General features: G+C 35.5%; 1 protein-coding gene across 2 annotated transcripts in view; it reads left to right on the top strand.

The window, feature by feature from the left end:
- Positions 1–12135, top strand: part of SPRED1 (sprouty-related, EVH1 domain containing 1) — a 25249-nt gene extending 13114 nt beyond the window's left edge. The window contains exons 5-6 of one of the 2 annotated variants that reach the window (XM_009075832.1): positions 5508–5666; positions 10359–12135. In XM_009075832.1, the coding sequence (XP_009074080.1) occupies positions 5508–5666; positions 10359–11018 (819 nt within the window). In that variant the 3' untranslated portion in view covers positions 11019–12135. The remainder of the gene's footprint in view (positions 1–5507; positions 5667–10358) is intronic. The other variant, XM_009075824.1, reaches the window with a different exon arrangement.
- The last annotated feature ends 1562 nt before the right edge of the window (positions 12136–13697 follow it).

The raw sequence follows: 13697 nt of genomic DNA, 5'->3' as shown, positions 1-13697 counted from the left end.
TTAGTGTACATTTGAAGGATGAGTACAGTGTGTAGTTTGTATGTAGATTTTGTTAACAGTGGTATTTTTTTAAATTAAGATGATTAGTGATTAAGAAACCTAAGCATGCTTCATGAGTTATTTTACTGGCTGGTTATATTTGGTGCTACAGAGAGCAAATAAAATGATCCAAATAAGATCACAATTGATCTTCTCAGTGGTGCTGCTGTTAAACCTCAGTGCCTCCTTGTAATAAGCATTATCACATATTATAGATGTAGCAAGCAGAAATAACTACTATCCAGAAGTTCTATGTGCATCTCTTCAATGCAAATCCAGAAATTGGACTCTCACCTTGTGCCTTCTATGCTAGCATTTGGCTTGCTATATTGTATCTTGGGTCATTAGATGGTTACATTTTTTTCTTTATATTTTTTAAATCTCACAGAGACAGCATTCTTTTTACTGAAGATTAAATTTATCCTTTTAAGAAGACATAGCTTCACTATCATTCCTTTACATGGTCTGTTGTTCACAAATAGCATTAAAATCCTAGTATTAAAAGAATATGGTCACTTAAGAGTTTTCATATTTGCTTGTAAAGGTTGCTTAAATAGTTACCATTATTATTAGTTCTGTAACCAACTTATTAGATGCAAATTTTTTATGTCATCAAATAAGCCTTAGTCTTACCAGATTAATTTCAAATCAAAGTACACAAATGAGTTAATCCAGAGCTGTCTGACTTCCTGTAATGCTTGTAAATGGATCCTGGGAATGTATATATACATACATGGAAATACAGAGTGGGAATTTGTTTTGGTAGGAAGTTTAGATGGCTTTGGTATAAAACCATGCATTTTGAATGTAGTAGATGAGCAGCTTGTTTAAGTCAGTTTGCTTTTTTTTAAAAGGTTGGCTCAGGTTCTTTTCCTTTACCAAATTTAAACTTCTTGCTCTTAAACTCATCTAGCTTAACTAAAACAAAAGCATAAACATCAGGGTGGGTTTTTTTCAAAGTAAATCTAAACAAAAATCTAGAACTCATGCATTTAAAATTATTTTTATGTGGGTTTTGGATATTGAAATGCATAAGTTTTGGTTTTGAGAACTCAAAAATAGAGCAATTGAGTCTTAATTTCTTTCAAGTTTTGTTGATTCAGCCATACTGGTGTAGTTTATAGGCTACCATACATTTTAACAGTTTTGAAATAATAAGGAATGGTGCATTTATGCTTTTGAGTTTCTTACTACTGGCAGAAGAAAACTGTAGACTGATAAATTATAAGCAGGAAAAAAAAAACCTTTGGCTTGTTCTTTCAGAAGTAAGTACATTGGGCTTTTTGTTAATACAAAGGGGAAAGGACTGCAAACTTACTTGTACCTTCAGTGGTTTTGGTGCAGGCAAGGAGGACATTAATGGTTCATGTGCCTCTTTGTAGATACACTATTCAGTGACCTCTACTTAAGTGCATTATTTAGTGACCACTCAATTTATTTTATCTGTAATAAAAGGTTTGCAGAAGTTTTATTTTACAAAAATAACTTGACACTATGACTTGTAAGGAAATGTGAAATCATTTAGCCTTGACAGGCTGTATTGTTTTTATGGAGCAGAAGATAATACTACATGGTAAAACACTTACAAGTAGCAATATTTAGTGCAGTTAATATATTGGCTAGGTCTAAGTTTCTAGAACTAAAATTAATGCTAATTCATATTAATAGTGTAAAATAAATATGATCATATATTGTATTAAAATACTGGGTTTATGAAGCTTTTTTATTGGAGTAGTATTCCAAAAACAGGAAGAATTGTATTCTTGTTACTCTCACCAGTATCCCTAACAGCCTCTTTACATATAGTGTGCTATGTTCAGGAAGAACAGCCTTTGAAGAAAGAGGCTTGTCAAATGTCTTATTTTTCGCTTTAAACTGTACAAAATACTCAGAGTAATCTAGGTAATATCTCAGCCCATATCGGAAACACATACCTGATTATAATAGTGTTTTTGCCAAATATGTTGCTCCATCAGTCTTAGAAATAGTGAAAGCAGAAGCAAGTTACTCCGATGTTTTTGAACCTGTATCATTTATTCACAATTGAAAAATGAAGGAAAAAACATTTAAATGCTTCTTGTGTTAGTTAGCATCAAACAGCAGATTTTCAGGCCTCATGGGAAATAAATGTAAGAACTGGGATGCAACGGAAATGTGGTCTCTCATCCATCCTGCTGTGTAATCATTAAACTTACTTAGAGAAGAACATTTTTAACAATGTTTGCTGAACAATGTTGAATTCTCTCCCAGACTTAACTCTGGCAAACTGGGAGAAGTAAGGAGAGAAAATTTGAAGAAGAGAAGCTCAGTCTGGTTTTCATTTTCTCTACAGCTGTCATCTGGCTTTGAATTCTGCTGGAGAGCTACAGCTGGAGTCATTTTATTGCTTTACCCAGCATCCTTTTGCCTGTGCTCACAGAAATGTTTTAGTAGTCTTGGAAAAAAATTCAGAGTATCTCTTAGCAACCATAGGACAGTAATTATTATACCAGCAGCTGGGAGCAAAACAGATTTCCGTTGTGCATTAAAAACTGGCGTAGGTTACGTTACAGATGATACTGAATAACCTATGCCAGTACTGTACTTTGCAGGCTGTGGTTAAAGAATATTGAATGTGGGCGGTGTAGTTACTTTGGACAGTAGAAAAGGGGAATGTGTGCATCTGTGTTTGTGTGTGATATTCTGTATATTTAATATAACTGGCTTCGTTCTTGTGGAAAACTTCGTATGTTTGCTTTCTGCTTAAATGCATTTTCAACACAATAGCATTTTTGTTTCCAGAGCCACCTCCTTTGGATTGTCAGTGTTTCCATTATAGATGTGGGGTTTCAGGTGTTTATGACCTTGTTAGAAAACATCACATTGGGGCAGGAAGTGTCCAAGGAAAAGCTTTTTTGATACTCATAAATGTGGTTTGACTGTATCTAAACTACCATTTAATTAAAAAACACAGAATTCAGAATGCTCGTGGCATTTCTGTAGTTCTGCGCAGTGAATATTTCTTGTCTAAAGAAGATTATAAGTGACCAGATAGCTCCTCATTTTTCATAAATATCAGAACTTAGGCTGTGTTTGCTTACCTGTAGTGCCTGGGTTGGTAAGCTGAGCATTTGCTTTCCCAGAGGCTCTCGTGAGCTCGTGCCTTACAAAAGGTCAGATGCCTTTCTCTGTCTCCTGCCACCCCCAAATTTGTCCTTGAAGTCAGTTGGCTTGAATTGTGGTGTCTGGTGGGATTTTCTAAAAGCATTCTTTGATAATTTCTGTGTATAGGGCACAAAGGTTTCCTTTAAGATTAAAGTTTGTTTTTCATACATCATTGTCTGGCACTGCGAGTTAGCCGCGTAATAGATGATCAGTGTCTGTGTCCTTCATTAGGTGGAGCCTGTCTTGACTGCCGAGAGCAGCATGTGTGAGCACGTGCATGTGCCTTTTTGCTCTGTAGTGTAGATAGTTTATTTCTGGCAAAAAAAAAAAAAAAAAAAGGTGTGAATTACCTGCAGAGACAGGAAATAAAGCAGGCTGTTGCAAGTGTCATCCAGGTATAAAGACTGGCTTATAGATAGTATGTGTTTTTCCCCTGGGAGGGGAGGGAAGGAGTAGTTTTTACTGCTTGCTCCCTTCTCCCTAGACCACTGAAATTGGTAATAACAGAGGGAGGTGCTTAAAGGGGGTAGGAGGTGCTTATCACTGTGGTTTCTGTAAAATGGCTTCTAGCTGTTAAGTGTTTGCCTAGTTTAAATATTTTCTGCTTGTAAGCTTTTATAACATTGCTGAAACCAAAATTAGTTGTAGGCATTTCTTCCTCGTGCTTAATGCAGCTCTTCTGTGGTTTGAAGCACTGTTTTGGAAGCTTTTTATGTCATTGGGCAATCTACTGGCAGGAGTACTTCCTGCTTGGAAGATGTTTGATATTGATTCTATTTGATGCTTTTTCCTCTTAAAATAAGTATACATCTGTGAAGTCTGATGGTTGCTAGTCATTTCAACATTTCTTTTATACTCCTATCCAAGCAATGTTGGACCAGAAAATTTAATTTTGACAATAACAGGGTCAGTTGCTTAGTGGTGTTGTCATGCTTAAGGATCTGCAAAAAGTACATCTTTCTGTAGCTTTGCCTGTCTTCAAAATTCTTCAGGGGAACTTTAACCTGGTTGAGTGAGCTGTTGCTTTTCTTGGGATGTATGCTCTCCAGTATTAATTAAGCTGATAATTACAAATATAATTTTATAGAGAGAGATATATTAAAATATAATCTTTTTTCCACTCAGTGCTTCTGAACAATCCATAAATTCTTAGTGATGTGATGAATTTCTTTCTCTTAAAAATCAACTACAGACCAGCTACCCCCACTTTATCTAGATGTCTTAGAACTTGATACATTAGGATCGTATGTACATGAGGTGCTAATATAATCCTGGAATAAATTCCTTAAGTATTTTGATAAATGAAAACTAATGATTCAGTGTTAATCTGCCAAAATTACAGGTTTGCCTCTGCCTCAGTAGTTTTCTGCAGTATTTTAATTCTTTTCCCCTTAATGTTTTCTTGATGTATAAAAATACTTATACTAAAGCTGAAACATCCTCATTGCTGGAAGCTGGATGATGCTAGAATTTTCTCAGTGCTATCAGATGATGACAACCAGTTAACTTTACAGTGTCTCTTAATAAAAACAAAACATTGTACAGTACATTTTTGGCAGCCCAGTGGGATTAGTATCAAAGTGTTCTGCTGTATCCTAAGTATATCCTGGTCAGTTAAGCTTAAAGAATGAGAACTGATTGTTTTTCTATTCATTTCAGAAATTGTATCTTCTCACAAGCCAAACATACTTCTTCCTTAATCTGAATGGCACAGGTCCTGCAGATATCTCATTATATATTGCCGCATAGTCTCACTTTCATATAAAATTGCCTGATATAACCTTAATTTCAAAAAGGCAGTCATTAGTTGTTTAATATATACTTGCTGTAATTAGATATTTTAATTGGGCCAATTTATGTTAAAACTGACTTTCTCTTCCTTTCCAGCTGATCTTGCTTTTAATTTATTAATAGGTCTGAGTAGCTTTTGCCTTATTAGTATCAGATATTTTGTTTCTCCAGTTGTATTTTTGTAAATACTGGCAGCCTCATGGGTGGTTAGAGACAGCATAATCTCAGAGACTGGGCTGATCTCTCCTTCCTTAAAGAAGTCTGATTTGGCAACTGAGTTTCAAAGGCACGTGCCCAAGTTGTGTACCCTCTGCAGGGAAGGAACTCTGTATTTACCAAGGCTGACTTGTAGTAAAGAAAATATGTGCCTATTTCTTCATGCTGTAAAAATGTGCATTTAATAATACTTGTGTTTATAGATGCCTCTAACACATTATCTAGAAAATTAACGCATTTATATATGAACTTGATGGGTTCGGTGTGGTTTTTATATAAATGCAAAATCATTTCAAGGGACTTTTTATGTATTCTAGACTGCTCAAGAAAATACATCAGGTTCATTAATGAAAGATCACCTTTTCCAACACGAAACTGTAGTAACCAGTGAAACTTACAACAGTGCGAATTTAAGGCCTTCAGCATTTGAGGATTTCAACACCAGGAGAGCCTGTTTTCCTAGCCAACCTAACCAGGTAAGAATACACATAAAAGAGGCTGTTCTTACTTTGATTGCTGTATTAATGGTACAGTAGGTTGTTTCTGATAAGAAAGTACTTCGTTCTAAGTCTCCGTATGTGGTATTATACTCTCAACTTCTTGAAATGATCAATATGAGCTTTGCAGCTAAAATATTAGAGCATTATGGCAGAGGTGGAGCTTTGTGAAGGTATTTACCTATGTTTGTAGTGCACCAGACTATATGAATAAATCTTTACTTTCTTTGATGTCAGTTCTTGTATTACAACCTTCAGTATCTGCAGTCTTGAAAAGCTGTTTAAAATTTTTCAGAAAATGTTAATTGGCTAAGAGCTTAATCTCAGTTACGTGTATACTAATAGTGTTTTGATTAGATATATTGAACAGTATTTTTAAACTTGGTATCTTGGATGCCCTGCAATAGGGCACTTCTGCTAAATATTTTTAGTGAAACATTGCTTATGCTTCCTAACTGCCTCTTTAAAATATTTTGGTGCAGAAAGGAAAACAGTATATCAGTTATGTATGAGGTCATATTTATACAACAGTAAATTGGAAAGGCAATGTTACAGCTTTTCCTTTAACACTATACATTTTGCTTATTTCTAAAACTTGAAGAACTGTCAGGTTTTGTAGACTGTAGAAGTAGACTTAACAGTGAGTTGGATAATAAGTAATTTTAGAGTCTTATATCCAGAGGCAAACACAGCTTTTAGAATAAGCTGAATAGTAGAAGTCAAAGCAGAATGCAAGTTCAAGTAGTTTTGAACACTTCATCAGAAGATATTTTTGCTCTGTGAAATAAAGCTTTTTCATACACTTCGTCGTTTTTGCAGACAAAGATTGTATTAAAGTCCTGTATCAGCTCCTCTTAAGCTGCTTTATTGGCAAAAGGAGCAAATTGTGTTATCTGAAAAACTTAACAAAAGAGCTTAAAGTTAGGAACTTCTGATTTTTAATCACCGATCCGCTTCAATGATCTCTTTGTGTAAGTCACACCATTTTTTTGTTTGTTCTGTCCATCAAGAGGTACATCTTTTCCCTCTTCCCATTTACTTGCAAAGGAAATTGTAAATATTTTTTAGAAAAGAATGGATGGGTGATTAACATTTAATAGCTACAGTAAACAGTGATGCATGTGCTTTGTCTTCACCAAGTTGTAAAAAAAATGTACAGTAGCTTAAAATACCTGTATGTTTTAAGAGCATGTATAAAATCGGCTACTGAGAAAATGGTAATTTAAGATGTGGTATACTGGCTAGTCTGTGTGTGTCTGATAGAAATTAAGTAGGAGTTTCTTTAAAATGACAGTGCTAGAATTCAGTTCTTGAGAACTGAAGTTATGGGAGAATCCATGAAAATTTAGGTAGATATTCTTTAAAATAATTTTCCCACATTATAGCACTGCCTGTAACCCACACTCCCTGCTTTTTGCTGGTCTTGTGGTACACACATTAAGAATACAGGCAAGTCACCAGAACCTCACATGTACATAGACTGCACTGTCTCTGCTAAACTCAATGCATGTGACCAGGTGGCATGGCAGATCATGAACTAATTACCTATTGTGTTTCAGTTTTGTATAAATAAGTTTGAACACTCTTAACTCTGCTTATAAGTTGAATAGGCCAAGACGTACCCGCTCAAACTAGAGTGATTAATGACAATTCTGATTTTTACCTGTAATACTTTGACTGTTCGTAAAAAATCCTCAAGTCCCTCAGTTCTTCAGCTTCTGATACACAGATGTGTTTTTAACTTTAAATTTAGTACTTTGTGATGATATATTCAGCTGTTGGTGTCCTCATATTGTGGGGTTGCAAGCTGAGCAAAGTCATGTGTATCTGTTTGAGAGAAACCAGCAAAGACTCCAGTACCAAGCAAGTGACCGTGCCTTGTTTAAAGGTGCACCCCTTCAAGTAAGGTGCAGTACTTGTGAGTTCAATTGTGTCAACAAAAAATTTTTGCTTAATTTCCAGTTGGCTAAGCATGTTCATAATCAGATTCTCTGTGGAATTTCAGTTTGCTGTAATATTCTTCCTCATAATATTCCTCCTTCAGCTGTTACACAGAGATGGTGTTTGTACTGAGTTTTAATGTTGAACATTTAGAGGACTGTGTGCATTATTCACACTGAATTTTGCTGGTATTTGTACCTAACTGAATTTGGATTGTATATTGGTTTTAAGTTTTTGTGTACTTCATGTGTTGCTATAGGTCCCATTAAACATCCAGTGAGCAAGCACTTAATATAAATAAAGCTTTTCCAACATTTTTCCAGTTTGCTTGTCTTTCAGCATTTCCCACTTGCTTTCTTAAAAAAATATTTCTTAATATCAGTTGCATAAAGAGTGTAGTAGTGCTTTGTTTCTAACATGTCAGTCCTTAAGCATTTTTAGGTGTTGGGCTGCGAACTTAAAAAAAAAGATTTCTATGTATGTGGGATGTTCTGCTCAAAAAAATTAAAAGCCTTAAAATTAAAAGGCTGAGGAGAGGTCAGATTTTACGGTTCTTAGTATTTGTAACCATCTTTAATGGCTATTAGCTTTCTGGGGATTAGGAGGTTGAGGGTAGTTTTTGTAGTTTGAGGGTTTAGGTTTTTTTCCTTTGAAACAATGGGTTTTATGTAATGTCTTCAATGCGTGCATAATATTCTGTGTGGACAGTGGGGTAAGGATCCTTTATGCCTGTTGCCTGTAACATAAGGAATGTTGCTGCTTTTTCTTTAAATAAATTTATGCTATTAAGTGTTCAAAGAAGCCAGTTAGCCACAGCTAGTTATTGATGCTAAACAATAGACTTTTCCTCATTTGCAAAGAGAATAGAGTTGAGAAGCCCTCTGCTTTTATAAGTAAAGGGGAAGCCTAACGGCTTGCATAGTAGCCTGGGAAAGTATGGAAGAGCAGCAGTGTTAGCTGAGTAGGATATAACCTTTCTTCTCCCTGTATCCTTGAGACATTGTGAAGGTCCAACTGTATGGCTTAGAGCCAAGAATATTCTTATTAGCATACTCCAGTTGAAAGTCCCAGGGCAGTGCAGCTCTGTACTTAGCACACAAGGATTGTTGAGCAGGGAAGTGATGGTTAGAGCAGGCTACAGATATTCTTACATAATCAGAAGATGGCATATTTTAAGAAGCTCTTCCTTCCTCTTTTTCAGCTGCCTTCCTGTTTCCCTCCTCTGTCTCTTACCCCAAAACTAGGGCATGCAGACTTCAGCATAGTAGGAACATAGACGTGTACAGTGAAATAGAAGTGTGTTAACTTAAAACATCATCTTCAGTATTTTGTTGTTACACACTGCAACAGATTAGGAACATGCGGTTCAACTCCTGTCCTCAACTAGAGAATGATGACACATTAATTCTCATTAATTTGAGCACTAATAAGGTAAACAATACTGATACCGAAGATGCATTCCCAGATAATTCATCATTCTGGAAGAATTTTTGAGGCTAAGAGGTTAGGGAGTGGAGGAGGTTTTTTGTCTTTCCTGTGAGATCGTTTACAGGCTGTGTACACTTGACAGGAGGAAAAGGTGGAATTTGACTTGAAGCGCACTTATAATCTGGCTCTGATTATACTAGCCCTATACTGTAGGAAAATAGTTGCCCATCTGTAAGGTAGGAATACTGGGACATACTGAGACTTTTGCTTTTTTGCTGCACTGTCTGCTGTTTTCAGGAACTCCTTCCATACATGTGCTAAATTTTTATCCTGTCATTACTTGCACGTGTTCTTGAAAGTCACTTGTAATAGGATTTGAGTAGCATTTAGTAGCAGTTCACTAACTTACACTTAGATATAAGATCCGCAGTATTTCAGTTCAGATGAGTCTATGAATTTTGCCACCTTTGAGAACTTTTCTGTGCCCTTTCATTGTAAGGCAGAGTAAACAAGAACTCGACCATATCTCTCTGCTGTTTGTTTTGTACATGTTTTAGCATGTTTCTTCTTACTTGCTTCTTGATGTAAAAGGTATTGAATTATGGTCAGTGCATTACAAGCTGAGAATTTAAGAAGTACTTAGGTGTTCTGCTGGTGTCCTAAACTAATCAATTTAAGTACTGTATATTAGCTATGGGGAGAGGTGTTTAGAAGCTGCTGTTATTGATTGATTGTCATACTGAATACTATTCTTCATATGCCAAGATCCTTATCCAGAATACAGCTTTGAGAGTATGTAACCTTGTTACTGATTGGAGAGAGTCTGAAAACTTAGAACATGAATAAATGAAAGCTTCTCCTGGATAGCACAAGTAACTCAAAGTGAATGTATCAGGCAGTTAGTCCTAAAGCGATGGAACATCACTGGCATGAAATTGGCATGTTCACCTAAGGTGATATGTGGCATTAGTTTCCCCTGTAAGATGTTAACACCATAATTTTGAGCATAATTCAAAGAGCAGCATCAACTTCTATGTGAATACCAAAATATCCAAAGCTCTTATGAGATACTAAAAGGTGAGGAAAGAATACTAAAGCTCATGGTCCTAATATCATAAAAAGACTCGTTATTGTGGGAAAGTCTGTAAATAGTAGTAGTAAGAAAACAAGCTGAGCTTTTTATCCTCAAGCAGCAAGGAAAGTAAATCTTGGGCTTTAATTTTCTAATCTAAGTTTTACATTTTAGGTAGACGTAAATTTGGGACTTCGCTGAAGTAAACTTACCTCACTTTGCCATTTCAGGTCGCACCGAAGTCTATGAGACACGTTAGTTTTCAGGATGAAGATGAAATTGTTAGAATAAACCCTCGTGACATTTTGATACGTCGTTATGCAGACTACAGGCATCCTGACATGTGGAAGAACGACCTGGAGAGGGATGACGCAGACTCAAATATACCATTTTCTAAATCAGACAGTAAAAAATCTGACTATTTATACCCATGTGGGGATGGAACTAAGTTGAATTCCCTGAAAGACTCCAAGAGTTCTGTGGTATTCAAAACTCAGCCTTCCTCATCAAAATCTAAAAACTCTAAAAGAAGAAAAGAGGATGGTGAGCGTTCCCGCTGTATATACTGCCAGGAAAGGTTTAATCATGAAGATAATGGCAGAGGAAAATGTCAAGATGCGCCAGATCCTATTAAAAGATGTATCTACCAAGTTAGTTGCATGCTTTGTGCAGAGAGCATGCTGTATCACTGCATGTCAGACTCTGAAGGAGATTTCTCTGATCCTTGCTCGTGTGACACTAGTGATGACAAGTTCTGCTTACGCTGGTTAGCACTGGTGGCACTCTCATTCATTGCTCCATGTATGTGCTGCTACCTCCCCTTGAGAGCATGCCATCACTGTGGTGAGGTGTGTGGGTGCTGTGGAGGAAAGCATAAAGCTGCGGGATGAATCAGTCTTGTGCCAAACAGAGCTGAAAAATCTTTGTTTCCAGAAAGCATCTAACTTGGATTTGTGGAAGCTTTTTGGCAAGCTGAAGGGAATCTTCTTTCGCGTAAGAGATGCTTGATGTGGAGGAAGCAACAAGACTTGTCAGACCTTGGCATTTTACAAGTGCTAGCCACGCCTAACTATTTCCTTTGAGTGCGTGGTGTTTGTAGCGAGTTGTGAAGGAGATTTTGCAATGGAAAGCCTGTTCTTATTATTGGCTATAAAATGAGTATATAAACTATGATTATACTAAAAGGGATTAACTTTTGCCACTTTGTACATTCATGGTTTAGGTGAGGGGGCTCTTTTAAAAGGATTAAAACTTACCTGAGGGGAAATTTTAACTAAAAGTGCACTAGTGACAGCTGATTTAAGATTAAGAAAAGTTAATACTCGACAAATGAGAAATGAAACTGATTTTAAGTGCAACTAAATCACTTATTAATAGTTTTTCGGAAACGACTTTATGTATAAATAACAAATGTTTATATTTAACTAAATGTGTAAGGTACGAATTATTACATGTTAAACTTTCCTTCCCTCCAATATAGTAGGTATGGACCATATCTACTGTCACATTCCATGGTCATATTTTAAATATTTTATTAGTTAATTTAGTTGCATTTTTATTCCAGATGGACAAATTGATATTTTCAGTCCTGGTTCCCTTCAGCTACAGTTTGTGTTGAGTTGCATCCATACATTCTGATAATCTAAAAACCTTTAAAATATTAATTATTCTAGTCTTGAGTGACCAATATTTTTTTGTTAAGCACAGATGTAATTGTCTAAAATGTTCTTGTTAGAACATAACATTTATTTTTATATATAAATGACTTTGATTTCAACATAATAGAAAAAAGGACATTGTTTCTGTTGTTCAACCAGCAAGTTGTTTTCTTTTGGGGTGTCCTCCAAAAATACTTTCTTGCATATGCAGATGTTCATTAAGCAAAAGGTACATTAAGGCAGTTGTAACAAATTGTCATCAGTGTTCTTGTTTATCCTTCTGTTAAACTAGGATCCTGTTCAGCTGTTTATCAAGTACTATGATTAAAACAAAAGATTAATAACAAAAGTGAAATTGTTTTCATTATTTTGAACCACAACTTTTTCTTACTTGAACGGGCAAGAACAAAAGTACTGTGTTTTGTTCAAAAACAACAACAAAAGACTTAGTTTGACAAATAAATTACAGCCCAGGCAAAATTGAGTGAAGTTCTTAATTGGGGAAATTTGGTGGTGGGGGGTGGTGTGTGGAGAGCGAGAGAGTGTGTGTATGTATGTGTATGCACAGTGTATGATGTTATGGGTCTAGACTTACTTGCTTTGAAAGTCTTTAACTTTCAGGTAAGAATTAACCAATTAACCCATAGAGAGATTTTAAAAACATTTCATGCTTTGGTCTGTTATATGTAGCAAGAAATATTTACTTCTCGTTAAAGACATGTAAAACACTAAAATGAGTAATAATTCATTGGTGAAGGTGTCTATTTGATATCTTGGCTGGAGTGGGACAGACTGTCCTCAATATACCCCTGTTACTAAACAAAGAAATTAATTATTTTAAAAGGTGTACATTACTTACTTTTCTCAATTCTATGCATTTCTTTAGTACATTTTGTGTAATTTATTTTCTGCATATATCAGTCCCCTTAATTTTCCTTTGTAGCCCAGAAGTAAAATGAACAAATGTATATAACTTTGTCTGTAACATACTTTTTAAAAGAAAACATTTATATTTATATTACAACTTGAATTGACCACCTTGTGTATATAGATCATCTCAAAGTATTATTTCACATTGAAAAAAAAGACAAATATCTTGATAAGTGTGGAAGTTACAGAAGAGCTTCTAGTTTTAAGAGTTGATTGGATGACTTAAGTCCAAGAATATGACACAGTAGCAGCAGTCTTGGTTTTTACTGTTTATATATTTGAAACTGCTACTCTGATTGGTTTTCATGCTTCACACATTTTCAGCTAAACCTGGTTGACTAGAATAAGAATAGACTGTTAACTTTCAAAACAATTTTCATTTTAAAAAATGGTGGTTTTCTAGTGAATGAGAAGAATTTATTATTTGTAAGTGCTAGATTCCTAATTCAAGGTGGAGAGAGGTATGAACAACTTAAGAAAAGAACTTGCTGGCTGTATAGGAAAATGCTATGTAATCACATTGTGTATATACTTCAGAAAGAAATTAGTTTAACAGTTTCCTCTGAGCACTATACAACATAGTGAAACTCCTGGTCCTGTTGTGTATTTTACATAAACATATATGGTTTAAAATTTTTATTGAATGTGTGCATTAATATTTTCACCTTGCATTTAAACACTTTGCTGCTAAAATGTTTTCACCTTTTGCTTTTCTCTTTGAAGACTTGATTCTTCAAAAAAAGGGTTACTGATTGGACCTGTGCTCACTTTTTCTTCTTGTGCCCAGGTGTCAGCCTGCATGTCTGGTTTGAGAGTGACTAAACAAATGCAAAGATACGAGGTTACATAAGGGTTGGTTTTGGTAGCATGCACCATGTACTTTTTCTTTCTGGTGTTACAGATCCTTGTGGGTACTGTTGCATTTAGGAGATGAGTGGTGGAAAGTGGATGTACAGCAAACCCAGAACGTGGTTGTTGCAT

This window comes from Acanthisitta chloris, unplaced genomic scaffold, assembly GCF_000695815.1.
Source record: "Acanthisitta chloris isolate BGI_N310 unplaced genomic scaffold, ASM69581v1 scaffold6150, whole genome shotgun sequence".
Taxonomy (NCBI): Eukaryota; Metazoa; Chordata; class Aves; order Passeriformes; family Acanthisittidae; genus Acanthisitta; species Acanthisitta chloris.
The sequence above is the reverse complement of the archived record's forward strand: the minus strand, read 5'-3'. Positions and strand labels throughout refer to the sequence as shown.